This window comes from Pan troglodytes, chromosome 3, assembly GCF_028858775.2.
Source record: "Pan troglodytes isolate AG18354 chromosome 3, NHGRI_mPanTro3-v2.0_pri, whole genome shotgun sequence".
NCBI classification, from domain to species: Eukaryota; Metazoa; Chordata; class Mammalia; order Primates; family Hominidae; genus Pan; species Pan troglodytes.
Window position 1 is genome coordinate 149,745,987 of NC_072401.2, and position 20,826 is coordinate 149,766,812.

Sequence of the window (20,826 nt, forward strand, 5' to 3'; positions counted from 1 at the left end):
AAGAAGAGGGAAAAAGACTTGGCAGAAATGGATGTGTGATTTTAAAATAGATTAGGATGGGCTAGCAGGAGAGAGACTGAAGATAGTGAAAGGTTTTGACTCTATTTTTCTTTTTTTAAATTTTTTAAAATTATACTCTAAGTTCTAGAGTACATGTGTACAACGTCCAGGTTTGTTACGTATGTATACATGTGCCATGTTGGTGTGCTGCATCCATTAACTCGTCATTTACATTAGGTATATCTCCTAATGCTATCCCTCCCCGCTCCCCCCACCCCACGACAGGCCCAGGTGTGTGATGTTCCCCTTCCTGTGTCCAAGTGTTCTCATTGTTCAATTCCCACCTATGAGTGAGAACGTGCAGTGTTTGGTTTTCTGTCCTTGCGATAGATTGCTGAGAATGATGGTTTCCAGCTTCATCCATGTCCCTACAAAGGACATGAACGCATCCTTTTTTATGGCTGCATAGTATTTCATGGTGTGTATGTGCCACATTTTCTTAATCCAGGTTTTGACTCTATTTTTCAAAATCAATTCCACTATTTTAAGAAATGAAGAATGTAATTCATAGAGTGTGGGAAACTGTTTCTCTAGCTTCTGTTTCTAAATAATGAACCCTAAAGTATTTAAACTAGGTTTTCACTGGAAAAAGATTATTATTAATGGCAAGATAGACTCACAAGTTAGTAGGTTTTTAGTGCAAAGTTTTCCAGACTTTTTAATTTTTGCAATATAAAATTCTTATCCTCAGTAGTTGTCCTTTTACTCCTTTGGAATTTCTACTATTTTGCAGAGTCTCTGCTTTAAGTCTATTTTTAAAAATCAAAGCTGTGAATTGAAATTGTTATATTGTTTTTATTTTCTCTAGTGTTGATTAGTATCTTGTTTTTTATACCAGATTAAGAACTGGATTATAATTTATTACCTAACCCTTTAGACAGTTGTGTTTTTGTTTCTGGTGATAAATTTAGTTTGTATCTAGAAGTTTTTTTTATGATATAATATGATTTGGTTGTGTTATTTATGTGCCTTTTAATTTCTTAGCCTTTTTGCATCCTTTCTGTTTAGGAACAACTGTCTTAGTGTCCTCAGTTGTAAAATATCATTTCTCATTCTCAAATACTATCATTAGGGGTGTAAACTGGAACAAACTTGTCTTTACAAACATTGGAAACAATCTAAGTGTTCATAAAATCGATGGTAAGGTGTTCCATTTAATGACACTGAAAAATATCTGTGATACATTAAATAAAATATGTTGTTTAGGCATTTCATTACAAAAAAAAGGAAGGAAAACTCTGCAGGATTTATACTTAAAATTTACCAGTTTATTTTAGGATGAGATTTATTATGGGTAGCTTTAAGTGAACTTTTTGTTGAAATATAACATGGGCTCAAATAAGTATACAGCTTAATGAATTTTCACATGTAATCAGCCCCAGATCAAGCAATCAAACATCATCAGAAGCCCTTTCTCTTGCTCATGTGGTCATTATCCACTCCCATGAAGTGTGATCACTCTCTTGACATTGTAGGTTGAGGCTGCAGCATTTGAACTTTATGTAAATGGAATCAGTATATTCTTCTGTATCTGGTTTCTTTTACTCATTTTGTGAGATTCATCTCTGTTGTATGAAACGTTCATTCATTTTCATTGCATTCTGTTTGAAGAAGCCACAATAGATTTATCTGTTCTACTGTTAATGGACATTTGGGTTGTTTCCAGTTTTGGGCTAATAGAACGCTGCTGTGAGTATAGGAGTATGTGTCTTTTAATGAGCATTTATGTGCATTTTTCCTGGTTATATACCTACGAGTGGAATTTTTGGGTCGGTCATAGGGTATGTGTTTGTTCAGCTTTAGTAGATAACTGCCAAACAGTTCTTCAGAGTGGTTGAACCCTTTAATGATTACCATCTAGTTAGCATGTGGAAGTTTCAGTTGCCTCATGTCCTTGCCAAAGCTTAGTATTCATTTAAAGCCATTCTGGCAGGTGAGTATTACTCTTTCATTGTGTTGTTAACTTCTGTTTCACCGATATAGGTTTATTCTGTTTTCATAGGTTTTTTGGTCACTGGAATAAATATTTTGTGAAATTCCTGCCCCGGTCTTTTGCCCTTTTGTCAGTTGGATTGTCTCTTTTTTCCCTGATTGGTTTGTAGTTCTTTCTAATCTGATTGCATGCTGTTTCTTATGTATATATGTATTTCAGATATTTAGTACTAAGGTCATTTTCTCTGTGTTGTCCAAGATTTTAGTATTACAGGTATTTAACTTTTGTCATAAGGAAAACTATTATCCTTTTGAAAAAATAAATGCCCCTTTCTTGATCTGCTTTACCTCTCTTTCCCATTCTCTTGTTTTTTTTTGCTTTCTGAACAGGTGTTCTGAAATCCCACTCTTCTCCCCTTCTCCAGCAGCTCCCTCTTTGTTTAACCTCCTCATTTTAGTAGAAAGGGACTCTCAGTTGATAAACCTGGTGATACCCAGGGCCCCTTAATCCCAGTGTTTCCATTCCTTGACCTCTCCTTACCTCTCGAGTCCACTGGCTGTGCCCAGCCTTTGCAGATTTCTTCTCACTTGCCTTCCTGATGACATCGAACCTCCCTGGTCCTCCCACCTCTTCCTCCTCCTTGGCTGCATTGCCTGCTTGACTTAGCCCTTGACTTCACATCTCCCTGTACATCTTTGGAGCCCTTTTCCCCACAGTGCCCTCAGTTAGCTTTCTGTAGAAGTTCGGCAGCTTTGTCCATGAGCTAGTGGTCACACCTCCTGGAGAACATTTCTAGCCTTGATCTCTAAAGCCTCCTACTGTTTCCAGCTACTGCTAAATACCAGCCATTTGAATGTCACTTCCTCCATTCCCTCCACCATCATCTCCTTCCTCACGACAGCTTTGGCTGCTGTGTTTCTGTCTGTTGGTGGAATTGGCCCTGTTACCAGGCTACCCAGATGTGAAACACTGCTCGTCTCTGCCTTCTTCCTTCTGACCCACTGCTAGTCTGCCGCTAAAACCTGTCAGTTCTGCTTCTTCCATCGTAGCGCTCAAATAATAATAGTAACACGAACAACAACAGTACTAATGGCTAACAGTGATTGAGTGCCCACATGTGCCAGCCACAGAGGCTAAGTGCTTTATGTATGTTACAGCATTGAATCTCATAATGGCCTTTTAAGATATTGTTTCATTTTGCAGATGAGGGAGCTGAGGCACAGAGAGGTTAGTCAGGTAATTTGTTCAAGACCACTCAGCTATCAGTTAGAAGCAACGACTCCCAGGTGTAGCGACGGTCCTGACATACAATCTTTTGACTTTATGAGGGGCTTATTAGGATGTCCCCCCATCATAAATCATAGGGCATCTATATTTCTTTGTTCTACTTCCCTCTTTGTAGTTCTACCACCTACCTCACTCCCTTTATTTTTATTTTTTTGAGATGGAGTCTCTCTCTGTTGCCCAGGCTGGAGTGCAGTGGTGCTGCAACCTCCGCCTCCTGGGTTCAGGCACTTTTCCCACCTCAGTCTCCTGGGTAGCTGGGATTACAGGTGCGCACCACCACACTGGCTAATTTTTGTATTTTTAGTAGAGATGGTCTCACTATGTTGGCCATGCTGGTCTTGAACTCCTGACCTCAAGGGATCTGCCTGCCTCGGCCTCCCAAAGGCTGGGATTACAGGCATGAGCCACTGTGCCTGGCCGCCACTCCTTTCATTTCTTTTTTCTTATCTCCCACATAACTTTTCCCTCCTAATTAGTTCTTTTTCCTATTCTAATCCATCCTTTAAGAAAAATATCAGGCATACCTTCCCCAAATATAACTCTATTCATATCGCTTTCTTGCTTTGTTTTCACTTGACTAATTTAGAAGCCAACAGTGAGACAACTTCCTCAAACTGGCCTTTGCAGACCAGAGTTGGCCTCGGGCTACCTTTCTGTCTATACCCTCGAAGAGCTGTCTCTGCACAGGCTCTGTGCTTTTTGTCATGCTATTTACTGAATTTGGAATGTTCCCCTTGCCCCTCAGTCCTGCCTTTCCTTGAACCCTTCCCCGTTCTTCAGGACCCAATCTTCAAGGGCTCTCCATTATGAGACCCTTCCTGAGCTTCCCTGGCCAGCCCTAAGTGAAACTACAAAACTGTTTCTAACCTTCTTTTCTGTCAGCAGTAAATTTAGAACCTAATTCTCTTTTGTCACTTCTTTGACGCCTGTGAAAACTAGCAAAATCTTCAATAACAAACATTTTATTGATTTATTTGATAGTTTTCCAATCAAGAACACAATAAAGGGAATTGGGGTACACTGTTAATAAGAGCCACGTATAATAATTCCAAAGTTTGGGGGTTAAGGGAATGTGTTTTCCAGGGCTGTTGGAACAAAGTACTTACTACTAACCAAGTGGCTTCAAAGAAGAGGCATTTATTCCGTCACAATTCTAGAGTCTGGAGGTCTGAAATCAAGACGTTGGGAGGGCCGTGCTCCCTCTGAAGGCTGTAGGAGGGATCCCTCCTTGCCACTCACAGCTTCTGGTGGTTGCTGGCCGTCCTTAGCATCCCTTGGCTTGTGGGTCCTTCATTCCAGCCTCTGCTGTGACAGGACAACCTCTGCTGTGCTGCCTGTACACGGTCACTATCCCTCTCTTTGTTTTCTTGTAAGGATGCCAGTCATATTGGATGAAGAGGCCCCACCCTACTTCAGTTATGATCTCATCTAAACTGACATCTGCAACAGCTCTCTTCCCAAATAAGATCGTGTATTAAGCACACCTTTTTATTCTGATGTTTTGACATCTGGGGCCTCACTGACCCGAGGAAACTGCCCCTCCCAGGGCTGGCCCATTCCTGGAGATATTAAACTTCTGCAGGCTTTTCACATGGAACTCTCCAATCCAAAGCCCTGTGACCCGCCTCCCTACGAGCCTCCTCTGCGGGCCCTTACACTACAGGCTGTACTCTCCTGCCCTTGTCACTTCAGTCCCGAGTATCAGCAACTAGGGACAGCCCTTGGGCTGCAGTGCCCACTGAAGTAATTAAACCAGCTGGTCCTCAACCTGCGCACCCTGCCTTGCCCATTCCTTCCTGCAGAAACTACAGTAGAGGCTTTGCCCGCATTCCCCGTTCTTCCTCTGCCTCTTGATCGACGCTGGTGCTTCCCCACGTGGCTGTGCACAACATGCCATGCCGTCTGTTTCTAGGGCTCTGTGAGTCTAAACTTTTCCCTTCCTGACAGTCATTTTCATGCATGCCTTAGCATACCTGATGTCATTAAATCCCAAGTACAGTTTAAAACAGCCACACTGCGAGTTCTAAGGGCTAGAACTTCAACATATTTTTTGAGGGGGTTATCCTGTTCAACCTGTAACATGCAATAGCCTATTTGCTGATATTTTACTTGCATTCCATTGTGGCGTGACCCAGTGACTAGACCCCATCGAGTAAACGATGAACAGACATGAAACGCAGCATGTCAGAAGGAGAAGCTTAGCAGCTGTCCGTTCTGTAATATAAACCAAGGAAAAGGCACCGATTGCAGCCACACTGAAATTACCTCATTAGGGGAGGCATGAGAAGATTCATCATAAGGAGAAAGATTTTTTTTTTCCTTTTAACGGTGGCAAAATATGTTTACATTCTCCATGTTTGATAATCTTGAACAGAGGAGCTGTTGTCATTGTCTTGGGAAATATATTTGATTCTGAGTTCTCTATTAACTATTGTTTTCTTTTTCTTTATTTTTTTATTATTATTTTTTTTTGGAAGAAAGCGGCAGCCCAGAATCTCGTGTTAATGCGATCCATTTCTTGGTACACAAACTGCCAGAGAAGAATAAAGAGATGTTGGATATTTTGGTGAAACACTTAACAAAGTAAGCCTCTTTTTCTTTGTTTTAACTTTCTTCACTTTGCTCTAGGTGCTGGGTAGTGCTCTGGGATTTGTGACGGGTGGAACTGGGGACCACACCTGGAAGGGCAGGCTGGACGTTTGACTCATTGTGTGTGTTTTGGATAAGACTGTTGAAATATGCTTTCATGAAGCTGTATAATTATTTGCTTAACGTCTCTGCCAGCAACTCAGGGTTTGATTTGAAGTGAAAGAAGAGAATATTATACATTACCCTATACACAGATTCTGGAAGTGTGAATATAAGTTTGTTAGAATATTTAGCTTGGTTTCACACCTACCTACCTCTAAATTTGAACATGTCCTTTAAGTTGGCTTAATTCAATAATGGGTAGTTATTTTATAGATTTCATTCTCTTTTCCTCCTCCTTTTAAAAACCGGCAAAATCAAATCAGTGGAGAAATTAGCCCTTTCTTTAAGTATAGAGATCATTCTAACTGTAGAATTTTAGACGTGAAAGGAAGCTGAAGAACGCTTTATTTTAGAACCTTTCTTTTACATATAAAGAAAATGAAGGTCAGAAGATACTGTGATTTGCCAAGGGTCCCACTGCTAGTTTAGCCATTTATTCATTTGGTCAACAAATATTTAGTGAATGCCTTTCTTAGGTGCTAGTGGATACATAGTTGAATGAAATAGTCTAAGTCCCAGCTTTCATGAAGCTTACTTTCTAAGGGAAAATATGAAAAACAGATTACAAATAAAAATATAAAACAGCTTCAGATGATAAATAGCAAAAACACAAAGCAGAGTAAGGGGACAGAATATATTGAGTGTGAGACTATAAAATATGTTATGCAAAGGCTTTTTGAAGATGGTATCTTTGAATTGAGACCTGAATTAAGTTGCAGGGCTGCTGAGAACAGTTGTCTGTGTGATTCACTGCACAATGATACTGGGCTGAAAGAGTGATTGTGGGTGCTCTGACCAAAGTCTGCATGCTTTTACAAAGGTGCTACGCAGTCTAGTATTCCTTGGAAGCAAAAGTATAATATTCTGGGGAAAGAGTGAGTTTTCTAAGAAGAGGGGAACAGTAAACTAAGGCTTTTGGGGGAAGCAAGATTAGCACATACAGTTGGCTCTTTGTGAGTCCTGCATGGGCAGATTCAACCAGCTACTGATCAAAAATCCAGCATTCCCTGTGGACATGAGGGTTGACTTTTTTTTATCCATGGATTTCCTGGGTTGACTTTAGAACTTGCACATCTGCAGACTTTGGTGTCTGCAGGGATTCTGGCATCAATTCCCAGGGGATACTGAAGGCCAACTGTGCATGGAATTATTAAGAAAGCCATTGTGGTTAGACTAGAGCACCAAAGAGAGGGAAGTAAAGGAGTAGGCAGGAGCATCTGCATGGAGGGTTTCTCAGATCTGGTTATTTCAGAGGTAGATGTTGAGGGTGGTTAAGTCTCTTGACCCCTTGCTTTTAAGGAAATACAGAGTTGCAGACTATTTACAGTCCACAATTTTTGCTCCTTTGGTTAAACAGATTCCTCCCCCCTTACCAATTTCAGTGTTTCAAATCACTCCAAGCAGAACCTGATGACCGTGGCAAACTTAGGAGTGGTGTTTGGACCAACTCTGATGAGGCCACAGGAAGAAACTGTCGCTGCCCTCATGGACTTGAAGTTTCAGAATATTGTTGTGGAAATCTTAATTGAAAACCATGAAAAGGTAAAAAATTTTTTTTTCTTTAAGAGACTTTGTTTTCGGCTTGTCGCCATGTACTACACAACGATCCTCTTAGATTTCCCTTTTCTCTCTCTCTGTTTAAAAAAATTCTTTCATTCTCACTATGATGAGCTTGGTTCTAAGAAGTTCTCATTGAGCTTCTGTCTCCTGATGGAGTTCCATAAATCTGAAATTTATCTGGTCTTTTGTTATCTCGCTGGTTTAATGAAGAAGCATTTAATCCAGATATAAGTGAATATCAAGGCAATTGTGAACTATTTAGGACTTTTGTTGCTTTTATTCCCATCTTTGGATTTCTCACTCAAATTCTGTGTGGCACAGCAACCCTGTACTCTTGATAAAGTTAGGGCTTTGCAACTTACAAGAGAAAATAAGGCAAATAAGGTTGAAAGGATGTGAGATGGGGCCAGAGGACCATGAGCATCATTGAGAGTAGGGGTTGAGGGGCAGTGAAGCCAGCCCCTGCTCTGCACCTGGGAAACCGCCTGCCTTGCAAAGAGTCTTTCTGGTTACACCTAGCTGTTGTGAATGACAAGTAAAGGAGGAGAAGTTGGGGAAGGGTAAACTCTTCAAATATGCTTAGGCATTGCATCTGGGGAGCAGGGAAGGGTAAATATTCCTGGGGTGTGGTGGATGGGGTTGACTCAGGTGATCCACGTTGGGGTGAGCAGAAACTGCTTTAATATACTCTTCCCTCCCACCATGCCCACTCAGCATATTAACTACTAGAAATAAGTACTGTTCATGATTGTCACTTTGGGATCACTTTCCCAAATGACTGTTATTTTCTCCTTGATTACATATTGTCTATGGCTACTCTTATGATACAACAGAAGAGTCTGGTAGTTGCAACAGAGACCAGATAGCCCGCAAGGCATAACTATGTACTGCCTGGGGGATCTGCAAGGCTTTTCTGTAAAGGACCAATCTAGAGCAATAATTTTCAACCCCGACAAATCAGAATCACCTGAGGGTCTCTTGTAAGTGGCTGCATAGCCATGCGTATTCTGTTAAATTTTTGCCTTCCCAAGAATTATGATAAGTAGCCAGCAAGAAGAACTGCTAATCTAGGGAGGAAACGTCTCTTCTTTATTAAGAACTTAGGAGAGGACTTCAGTCTGGAACACGAAAAGAAGGTTTCATTAATATTTGAGAGGGTTTTGTTCATAAGAGTTAAAACAAGACCTGAGTATGGCATTTGTTGGTGTTAGAGCTGGCCCATGGCAGTTTGTGTTTGAATTCAGAATTGCAAGGAGCTGGTGTCTATTCAGTTTAGCTGGGCTTCGTTTATAAGTAGGGATGAGATAATCTATGGGGGAACATATGGAAAAAATGGTTTCAGGATGCTTTTGGAGTGCTGTTCTCAATAGGACCACCTTGAGGGCCTGCCTCTCTCCCGCTGTCTCAAGCCCCCTCAAAGTAAAGCTTCCACTTATTAAGAAAACTGATGCTGACTCATAGTTAAAAGTGTACCTTTATTTTTATAAGGATGTAAATACAGTTTTTAAAAACACTTATTCTTTAGGGCAGTACTTTTCAATCTTCTTGGGATCACAGGCTGCTGAGAAGCTGACAGAAGTTATTAACCCTTTTGTTAGTAACCCAGATAAATGCACATAAATCCTTCTTTCCCCTTAATTGTTCTAACAGTTTCAGTGGGCTCACCTGCATTCCTGAATCTGTGGACTGTAGGTTAAGTATTTCTGGTTTAAAATGAATAATCTCTTAAGTGACTTGCTTTCTTACTTGTTTCTCTGTAATCAAGGGAAAACATGATTTTAAATACCACATTATTTTCTTTCAAGAACTTTTAGATTTTTTTTTCTTCAGTCACCTGTAGATGAGCACTTTGCTAATAACGTTCCTGACTTCTGCCTCTAAGATAGGGAGCTTGAAAACTGTTAGAATGCTTGGTCACTCATTTGTTTATTAAAAAGATTTTTTAAAATTGAGATTGCATCATATGCCAGACATGTAGTAGGTGCCGGATGTGCAGATGAATATTCCAGCTCCTGTGGGAAAGCAGGTCGTCATCTGGGGGCGGAAGCCATGTTTTGGGACTCGGATCCTATAAACGTACCCCAGTCTAATATGTTACATAACTTATTTTCTTGTCTGTTTCTCTCTGCTAAGATCCTTGAGGCCAGAGATCTTTTTGTCCACTTATAGTAATACCTGGTACATATTAGGTGTTAATACTTATGGAGTGAAATAATGAATTCAATACATTTTGAGGGGGTTGAAGGACTGGGAAAGAGACAGGCAAACAGAAATGTAGTCCCTTTGGGGAAGGCATAGCAAGAGTATTTCTTGGGTACTTGTTGCATTGGCTGTTTGCTGGAGCAGTTCTAGCTTGTTGCTAATGTTGGGTTCTCATGGAAAAGATAAGCTTGAAAGCTGATTGGGGATTTTCTTTACCATTAAGGTAAAAGCAGCTTGTTTATGGATGTAAGAAGTTTTGTTTTGCCTTTTTTTTTTTTTTTTTTTTTTGCCAGTGGTGGTGAATTTATGCCTCCTTTTATGATCCTGTCAAACTGTCATTAAGCCTCATTAGTGTGCACTAAGCCATCCAGACAGCTCATGGAAAGATGGCTACTGTTCATTTTTAGAAAGAAAAATAATTAGACTACAAGCTTTGAGACAATGTTACAGTAGCTCAACAATCATTTGATTAAATCCTAAGTAGGAAACCTTTATGCAATTTATTTGTGAAAATACTGGCTCTGGGTCTTGCTCTTGGATAAAAGGATCTCCATTTCATGCTGCAACTGCCTGTTTTCTTCCCTTTTTGAAGCTGGGGAGATAAGTACATGATTTGTCTGCTGGGAAGTAGATAGCTGCTTTCACCTTGTTAATAAATCTTACAGGAATTTTCCAGTAGCGTCGGCAAGCCTGTTACAATAGTTACAGCAGACGAAAGTGGCCTCGCTTTCAGAGCTTTATAGAGCTAAGCAGAGGTCTTTCGGTTTTCCTTCTCTTCCTTTCTGTGGCTAGATAGTTCTATGAATGCACAACCAACGTTAATTAAGTGCTCAGGCTTTCTATTCAGAAGGGAGCAATGGACATCGAGTTTCAGATTCTTCACTGTGTGCTTGGGTTTAGGGTTGGAAGCAGGGTTGTGTGGCAGGGTTGGAGGGTTGGAGATGGGGGATGTCAGTTTGGATTAGTTAACGGTTCTGAGAACCTAAATTTCCCCATTACCTCGCCTTGTCTCTCCCATTTCATCTTTGAACACTTCTACTCCCACTCCTGGCTCTTTGTTCCTGCTCAGTTGGACTTCACTGCAGAGTCCAGGCTCTGCTATGAGGAAGAATATTTTTGCTGACAAGGGTGCTTGTGCAGGAAAACTTCATATGGATGCGTGGATCTATGTTAGCCACGGGTTTCCCTGGCAGCTGACCTAAGTATACCCTTCAGAGGATCCTAACATTTGACTGTAGAGTGGGGAGGGAAGGAAGGATCTAGTCCCTCTTAGTGTTTCAGGACAAGATGAAAACGAGAGAGGGAGTAAGGACAGGAAAAGTTGAAAAGAGTAGTCTGAGAAAGGAAAACATTACAGTAGTGGATGGCGGTGGGGGGAGGGGGTGCAAAAAAGGAAGGTTAAACTGGGGAGGAAAGGAAGAGGCCTATGTGTGTCACTGACAGTGGCTCTGACAGGCGAAAAATGGCGAGAAGGAAGTCATTTTCTTTTCCTCGGTTATTTGTTTTTCCTCCCTAGGAATGTGAAAAATGTTGACTCCAGGAAAGTCACTAAAGCAAAGAGGAAACTTCAACATGTAATTAAAGCAAGATTGCTCTAGATGAATTTCGGAGTTAGAAAAAGGCTCCTAGTTAATCTGCTTTGGAGATGACAATTTTTCCTAGCCTCCTTGCTGTTTTTATAAATCTGTGTATACTTTATAGGAAACTTAATCCATATGTTTTAGCTTTATTTACACATAATAAAGATGTAGACTGAGCATGGTGGCTCATGCCTGTAATCTCAGCACTTTGGGAGGCCGAGGCGGGCAGATCACCTGAGGTCAGGAGTTCGAGACCAGCCTGGCCAACATGGCAAAACCCCGTCTCTACTTAAAAAAAAGTACAAAAATTAGCCAGGCGTGGTGGCGGGCGCCTGTAATCCCAGCTACTCAGGAGGCTGAGGCAGAAGAATTGCTTGAACCCAGGAGGTGGAGGTTTCAGTGAGCTGAGATTCTGCCACTGCACGCCAGCCTGGGTGACAAGAGCGAGACTCTGTCTCAAAAAAAAAAAAAAAAAAAAAAAAAGTTCCTGGGCCAAAATATTATTAAGGTCTTTCTTCCTTTGTTAACGAGAAAATTTTATTTCCCAGGTGGCAAAGGGTGCTGTGAACTTTTCAAGGATTTTCAAATTGGGGTTGTGCCTTAGGATTTGTGAGTTTTGCATAAGTTCTGTTCTTAACAGAGTATACTTGTTATGCATTAATTTGGTGCATTTTTTCCCCCAGTGCCTGCTGTGAGTCATTCATGGTGTGAGATTTGGGGGAAGTAAAGACAGTCCAGTAGGGGAAAGAAGAAATGTCCAAAAGTAGCTACAAGATATGGCAGAGAATAAGTGCTTTGAGAGAGAGACAGAGAGAGAATGAGCGAGAAAGTGGCGGAGACTTCAGAGCAGAGTTTATGTTCAACTGCAAGGAATCTGGAAAGTTTCCCCAGTAAGTGTTTTGAATCAGTTTTATAATGGAGTTTGAACAGGTGGAGATGTTTTAAGAGGACATTTCGGGTATGGGAGACCATGTAATCAGAGAAACACAGAGAGGAGGTGCGTGTTCTGGGAATGCAGCTCTTGTTGGAACATGGGCAAATGGCAGGAGATGAGATTGGAAAGAGATTCGGGCCAGGTGTGGGAGGTTGAGAATGCCGCTTTAGGACTTTTGCATTTACTTTTATAGGTACTGGGGCCACTCATAGTTTTCAAGTAAACTGCTTCACAAAACTTAATCTGACAGCAGGATTTGCAGTAGGAAGTAGAGGAATGAAAGGCTAGGAGAGAGGTTATTTGGCATAGTCGAAGGGCATGGGAGTGAGAATGGGGAGTTCCAGGGTGGACAGCATCATTTGGTGAGGTGGAATAGGCAAAACCCGGGGACTGGGTTTGTAAGGGGTCTTGGGGAAGGTGTGATAGAGATTCAATCCTGGGACAATATGGGTGTCACTAATAAAAGGAAGGAACAAAGGGGTTTGGGGGAGGAGTAAGATGAGTTCAGTTTGTCACATGGTGAATTGTAGTTATCTGTTCAAGATGAGTCCATTAGACAGAGATTTGGTGCTCAAACTTATAAGTGAATTTAGGGGTAGAAAGTATAACGTAAGGTATAGTTAAAGACATGAGATTGGCATAAGAAAATATTTATTGGATGCTCATGATGTTACATGCTTTGGGTCTACTATAAAGGGTATTAATGTAATTCTAGTGTATGTGGATGCTTCTTTGTGTATCCATACACTTAAAAATATATATATAAAACATAAAATTCCCATTGCATAAATATATGTAATAGTATCCCTGTGTGGGTGAAAATTCTTATGTATATTATCTCTTTATACATCTGAGAGAAGTGAGGGGTGAGAGCTTAACTTGCTCATGAGCACACAGCTAGTAAAAGTGGCAGTGCTTGGGTTTGGACTGAGATTGACCCCCAAAGCCTTTGCTTTTCATCACTAGGAGAAGACAGTAATATCCTTGAGAAACACCAAGATTTTCCTGTTAGGGGTAATAGAGGAGCCAGAAGAAACCCAGGCAGGATCAGGTCAGTGCTAGTGTCAGGGTTGTCTAGGGCCTTGTCAAGGATGCCAGATACGTCCCATGAGATGGGTGAGTATGAGGACGGGCTAGTGATGTGAGCTCATGAACCAGTGGCGTGAGTGAGCTCTTTCAACAGTGACATTTCTTTTTTTTTTTTTGAGACGGAGTTTCATGCTTGTTGCCCAGGCTGGAGTGCAGTGGCATGGTCTTGGCTCACTGCAATCTCTGCCTACCGGGTCCAAGTGATTCTCCTGCCTCAGCCTCCCAAGTAGCTGGGATTACAGGCATGTGCCACCATGCCTGGCTAATTTTGTATTTTTTAGTAGAGATGGGGTTTCTTCATATTGGCCAGGCTGGTCTCGAACTCCTGATCTCAAGTGATCCACCGGCCTCGGTTTCCTAAAGTGCTGGGATTACAGGCGTGAGCCACCACGACTGGCCTAATGGTGACATTTCTGTTGAGAGCCAGAGTGCGGATCAACTTGTAAGGTGTATGTGAATGAGTGTTCCGGAATGAGTGATATTCAGTGTCAATTTTTTTTTTTTTTTTTTTTTTTTTTTGTCATATGACAAGAATAAAGCAGGAGGAAAAGCCAGAATAGACATGGAGGGGAAGGACAGAGCAGGACCACTAGTGCCTGAGTTTTACATGGCTCACTGGTCACCCTCAGAGTCTAGTGACCTGTTAGCTTATGTCTGAGGTAGGGAGTTCTTTAGAGGAACTTAAACAGGGAGTGAAACCTCTCAGGAGTCACTGAGTCTGTGTAGATTGAGTCTATTATTTATTTTTAATTTTTGTGGGTACATAGTTGGTGTATGTATTTATGGGGTACATGAGATATTTTGATAGAAGCATGCCATGGGTAATAATCACAGCAGGGGAAATGGAGTCTCCACCACCTCAAGCATTTATCCATTCTTTGTGTTACAAGCAATCCAGTTATACTCTCTTAGTTATTTTTAAATGTGTAAGAAATTATTGTTGACTTCAGTCATCCTGTTGTGCTATCAAATACTGAATTTTATTCTATCTAACTATATTTTTGTGCCCATTAACCATCCCTGCTCCCCCCGCCACTGCTCACTACCCTCCCCAGCCTCTGGCAACCATCATTCTGCTCTCTATCTTCATGAGTTAAATTGTTTCAGTTTTTTGCTCCCACAAATAAGGGAGAACGTGTAAAGTTTGTCTTTCTATGCCTGACTTATTTCACTTAACATAATTACCTTCAGTTCCATCCATGCCGTTGTAAATGACAGGATCTCATTCTTTTTTAAGGCTGAATAGTACTCCACTGTGTATAAGTATCACATTTTCTTTATCCATTTGTCTGTTGATAGACACTTAGGCTGCTTCCAAATCTTGATGATTGTGAATAGTGCTGCAATAAACATGGGAGTGCAGACATCTCTTTGATATACTGATTTCCTTTCTTTTGGGTATACACCTAGCAGTGGGATTGCTGGATCATATGGTAGCTCTATTTTTAGTTTTTTGAGGAACCTCCAAACTATTCTCCATAGGGGTACATTCCCACCAAGAGTGTACAGGGATTCTCTTTTCTCTACATCCTTGCCAACATTTTTTATTGCCTGACTTTTGGATAAAAGCCATTTTAACTGGGGTGAGATGACATCTCATTGTAGTTTTGCTTTTCATTTCTCTGATGATTAGTGGTGTTGTGAACATTTTCATATACCTCATTCTTATATTTTATACATTATAATGTAATAAAAACTTTTGTTTATAATTTGACTCCCTCCTCATCTCCCCCCACTTCCTAAGGGCCCTTGAAGATTCTGAAGAGCCTGTGAAAAGCATCAAAGATCATATTAATCAGGGTGGTTTTCTTTTAATATCTGTCTTAATACTGAAAAATTGGCAATTTATAAAGGAATATAATGTTACTCTCAGAATTACTTAATATAATAATACAATTCAGATTACATTGATCTTATTGAGGGTTTTAATTGGATTTTCAATGAGATATGTAAAATGTGCTTTGGTTGACCTTAGCTTTGTGTGGTACTTCAGTGTGCTCTGATGTTTCATTGATTTCCTGATGATCAGGAGGTTTTTCCCTAGTATTAGCCTGTATTAGTCTGTTTTCAGGCTGCTGATAAAGACATACCCAAGACTGGGAAATTTACAAATGAAAGAGGTTTAATGGGCTCACGGTTCCACAGGGCTGGGGAGGCCTCACAATCATGGTGGAAGGTGAAAGGCATATGTTACATGGCAGCAGACAAGAGAACTTGTGCAGGGAAACTCCCCTTTATAAAACCGTCAGATCTCATGAGACTTACTGTCATGAGAATAGCACGGGAAAGACCCGCCCCCATGATTCAGTTATCTCCCACTGGGTCCCTCCCACAACATGTGGGAATATGGAAGCTACAATTCAAGATGAGATTTGGGTGGGGACACAGCCAAACCATATCATAGCCTTTATGTATTACAGTTTTTGTGGATGACTTTGTGCCAAGGGACAATTACATTTCATGTACATTAAACATTTCCTGGACAAGGATTCTTTATAACTTTGTAATAAGCATTTTAGCCTTTGTAATAGGGACTGTGGTAGAATGTGTCTTTTTATTGGTGTGACAGTGGAGGCCATTGTGGTGGTCTTGCTTTGTCGAAATGGCTGATGGCCTTGTACTGCCCAGAGGTGTTTTCATGGCACTTTGATTTATCCTTGTTTGCAACATGTGCTTCAAAGTCCCCAAGTAGTGTGTGTCCTCCAGTCACAGAAGAACCTAGACAGAGCAGTAGGGAGAAGGGCATATGTGTTTCCCATATGTCTTAGTCTGTATTGTGTTGCTATAACAATACTTGAGACTGGGTAATTTTGAAGGAACAGAGATTTCATTTCTTACAGTTCCATAAGCTGGAAAGCCCAAGGTTAATGAGCTGCATCTGCCAAGGGCCTTCTTGATGCATCATCTCATGGCAGAAGGGCAAGAGAACATGTGAAAAAGGAGTGACAGAGAGAGTGCATGCGCAAGTGAGTGAGGGCCAAACTTGCTTTTCTAATGAACCTACTCTTGATTACAAACCTATGCCTGAGATAACGTGAATCCATTTGTGAGGGCAGGGACCTCATGACCTAATGACCTCTTAAAGCTCACATCTCTCAACACTATTACATTGAGGATTATGTTTTCAACATATGAACTCTGAGGGATGCAGTCAGACCATAGCAGTGTCCAGCGTAATCACCAGAATAATGTTACGTGCACATATAGAGGAGTATCACACTGTGTTGTTTTACTCTTGTTTACCCTGCAACCAACTTTATGACCTGCATCTACCTCTCTTTGCCACGATCAGTAGAATGCATTGGTGCTCCTAGGTTCATTGATGTAATTGGATTCCCATTCAGTCTCAACTTGCTGCTGTCCCAGTGACAGCCACATGTGGACTGTTTTTGATGAGGAGTATCCACTGCTCCGTTCCTGTGGCTACAAACACAATATACGTCCTATCCCTCTTACGTAGGTTGGTCTCTGTCATTCTTTAATATATAAAGAGACTGAGTGAGTGGTATCCAAACCGTTTTCCATCAAGTGCAAGAGTCTTTCAGTCTTACAGCATGCTTGCCATTTAATGGGAAAAAGAAATCTCTTTAAAAAACATCTAGCCAAAAATGCTTCTTGATTTAGCTTTGCTGGCACTGGGTTGCTAGGCAGCACTAGTTTTTATGTGAGAGAAAAATAAATGTCTTAAACAACAACAACAATAGCAGCAGCAATAATAAAGCTGCGAAGTTTCTAAAAGCTTTGTGTCTGCCTGAGTATTGACTGTTCAGTGTAGAAGTCAAAATCCCATAGCAAGAATATTTGACAAATTTTCAGACTCCCCCCCATCCCCAGTTTTCATGAATGTTGACTTGTTTGGCATTGCTATGAAAACTTTACTGTTTTGTGTGTGTGTGTGTGTGTGTGTGTGTGTTTTTTTCTTCTCAGCAGGGCTTTGCATTTTCTGGAGTGTTTAAAAAGAGACTTTAAAAGCACAGGAAACTTTCTGTCTTCCTTTCTCCTTCCTTTAAGGAGAGAAGGAAAATAATAATGACATTGTCTTCCTTATTCTGTTTTTCTTTAGCTGTGGCATTGGAAGCTTCTGCTGTCATGTGGCTCTGTAAATGGTAGATTGTATCTTCCCTTGGGACCAGAGTGGTTTGATAAGAGCAAATTTAGGAGAGAGTCATTCTGCATCATTTTAGTGCCCAGTATAGACAAAGCACTGGGGCAGTCTCCAGAAAATTGAAGGGCTCCAATATAAAGTGTGCATAGATTTATTTTGTGTTGTCTAAGAAAGCATACTGAGTACAAGTGAGCAGTACTTGCCAGGAGGTGAGTTTTTGATTCACTAGAAAGAAGAACTTCTTAATATTTATAATAATGAGAACATGTTCATGTTAGGGATGGGATTGAGGTGGAAGAAAGCAGGCCTCTGAGGTCCTGCCCACTCTGAAATTTTCTGCCCAAGCATCTGGAGATGCGGAGCTGCAAAGAGAGCTCCTCGGAGCCTAGCTCAGTGTTTAGAACTTGGCATTCAATCAGTATTTGCAGAAAAAAAAATGATGATGAAGAATATGACCCTATTCTTCATTGCATTTTTAGGTTGTTTATATTCCCAGGAACACCAAGAGTACTTGGAAGGGAAGATAGGAAGGAAAGAATGAGAGGGCGAGTGTGGTGGCGTATGTGTAGGTCGGCTCCAGGGAAGGCACCATCAGATGCCTTTTCTTGAGGGGAGAGGGTAGTTTGGGTATATATGGGCTTGGTTTTTTGCTTTGAGCTAGTGCTCACTATTTATTTTTTCTTTGCAAAGTAAAGCTTTTAGAGCTGTCTCTTTTGTATCTCTCAAGATAAAATTGGAAGCAATAATAATTATAATAGCTAACACTGATTGAAAGATGATTGTGTGCCAGGCACTAGGCTGGGCTCCTTATATGACATTTAATTGGACATTCCATAGACAGTTTAGTATAATATGGCATAGTAGGCTCTAAAGTGGAATTCCTTGAGTTGAAATCTCAGCTCCACTCAATTGTATGACTTTTTTTTTTCCATTTTATTTTAGATTTGGGGGTACATGTACAGGTTTGTTACAGGGATATATTACGTGGTGTTGAAGTTGGAGCTTTGATCCTGTCACCCATATGGTGAACATAGTACTCAACAGGAAGTTTTTCCACCCTTTCTCTCTCTCTCCCCCTCCCCCTCCCCTTTTGGAGTCTCCAGTGTCTATTACGTTCATCTTTATATCTGTGTAAACCCAAGATTTAGCTTCCACTTATAATTGAAAACATGTAGTATTTGGTTTTCTGTTTCTCCATTAGTTCACTTAGGATAACAACTTTTAGCTGCATCCATGTTGCTGCAAAGGACGTGATTTTGGTTTTTTAACTTTGTTGCTGCATAGTATTCTGTGGTGTATATGTACCACATTTTCTTTATCCACTCCACCATTGATGGGCACTCTATTGATTCCATGTCTTTGTTATTGTGAATAATGCTGCGATTAACATACAAGTACTACATGTGTCTTTTGGGTGGAATGATTTATTCATTTATTTTTTTGGATATATACCCAGTAAGGTATTGCTGGGTCGAATGGTAGTTCTATTTTTAGTTCTTTGAGAAATGTCCAACTGCTTTCCACAGGGGCTGAGCTAATTTGCATTCCCACCAACAGTGTATAAGCATTCCCTTTTTTTCCCACAACCTCACTAGCACCTTATTTTTTGACTTTTTAAATAATCGCCATTCTGACTGGTGTGAGATGGTGATATGGTTTGGCTCTGTGTCCCCACTCAAATCTCATGTTGAATTGTAATTCCCAGTGTTGAGGGAGGGACTTAGTGGGAGGTGATTGGATAATGGGGGTGGATTTTCCCCATGCTGTTCCTGTGATAGTGAGTTTTTCTCAGATCTGATAGTTTAAAAGTGTATGGCACTTCCCCCCTTGCTTGCTCACTCTCTCCTGCTCCGCCACAGTAAGGTGTGCTTGCTTTTCCTTCGCCTTCCACCATGATTGTAATTTTCCTGAGGCCTCCCAGCCATGCTTCATGTACAGCCTGTGGAACTGTGAGTCAATTAAGCCCCTTTTCTTCATAAATTACCCAGTCTCAGGTAGTTCTTTATAGCAGTGTGAGAATGGCCTAATACAGATGGTATCTCATTGTGGTTTCAATTTGCATTTCTCTGAAGATTAATGATGTTGAACAATTTTTTCATAGGTTTTTTGGCCATTTGTCTGTCTTCTTTTGAGATGTGTCTGTTCATGTCTGTTGCCCACTTTTTAATGGGGCTGTTTTTTCTTAATTATTCATTTCAGTTCCTTATAGATTCTGGAAATTAGTCCTTTGTCAGATGCATAGTTTGCAGATATTTTCTCCCGTTTTGTAGATTGTCTGTTTCCTCTGTTGAGAGTTTCTTTTGCTGTGCAGAAGCCCTTTAGATTAAGTCCCGTTTGTCTATTTTTGATTTAGTTGCATTTGCTTTTGGGGTCTTCATAAATTTTTTGCCTAGGCGACTATCTGGAAGAGTATTTCCTAGGTTTTCTTCTAGAATTTTTATAGTTTGAAGTCTTACATTCAAGTCTTGACTCCATCTTCAGTTAATTTATTGTATATGATGAGAGGTAGTAGTCTAGTTTCATTCTGCTGCATAGAGTTAGCCAGTTTTCTCAGCACCATTTATTGAATAGGAAGTCCTTTTCCCCCTTGTTTTTTTGTCAACTGTGTCAAAGGTGACTTGGTTGTAGGTGTATGGCTTTATTTCAGGGGTTTGTGTTCTGTTCCATTGGTCTGTATGTCCTATTTTTGTGCCCATACTATGCTGTTTTGGTTATTGTAGCCTTGTAGTATTGTTTGAAGCCGGCTTTGTTCTTTTTGCTTAGGATTGCCTTGACTGTTGAGGCTTTTTTTTTTCATTCCATGTGAATTTTAGAAAAGTGTTTTCTAATTCTCTGAAAAATGACATTGGCAATTTGATAGAAGTAATGTTGAATCTGTGGATGGCTTTGGGCGGTATGGAGATTTTAATGATACTGATTCTTCCAACCCATGAGCATGGAATGCTTTTCCATTTATTTGTATTGTCTGTGATATCTTTCAGCAGTGTTTTGTAGTTCTTCTCATGGACATCATTCACTTTCTTGGTTACATATATGCCTGGGTTTTTGTGTGGGTGTGTGGCTATTGTAAATGGGATTGCATTCTTGATTTACTTCTCAGCTTAGATGTTACTGATATAAAGAAATGTTGATTTTTATATGTTGACTTTGCATCCTGTATCCTGAAACTCTGCTGAAGTTGTTAATCAGATCTAGTAGTCTTTTGGCAGCATCTTTAGGGTTTTCCAGGTAGAGAATCATATTGTCAGTGGAGACAGGTAATTTGACTTCATCTTTTCCTATTTGGAATGCCTTTGCTTTCTCTTGCCTGATTGCTCTGGGTAGG

At 40.6% G+C, this 20,826-nt stretch overlaps 1 protein-coding gene across 13 annotated transcripts in view; it reads left to right on the top strand.

The window, feature by feature from the left end:
• The window catches only part of ARHGAP10 (Rho GTPase activating protein 10), a 340,838-nt gene that overhangs the window by 226,042 nt on the left and 93,970 nt on the right, over window positions 1-20,826 (top strand). For all 13 annotated transcript variants that reach the window (XM_063809062.1, XM_054683876.2, XM_063809064.1 and 10 more), the window contains 2 exons: window positions 5,758-5,863; window positions 7,414-7,573. In XM_063809062.1, coding sequence (XP_063665132.1) covers window positions 5,758-5,863; window positions 7,414-7,573 — 266 coding nt within the window. The remainder of the gene's footprint in view (window positions 1-5,757; window positions 5,864-7,413; window positions 7,574-20,826) is intronic.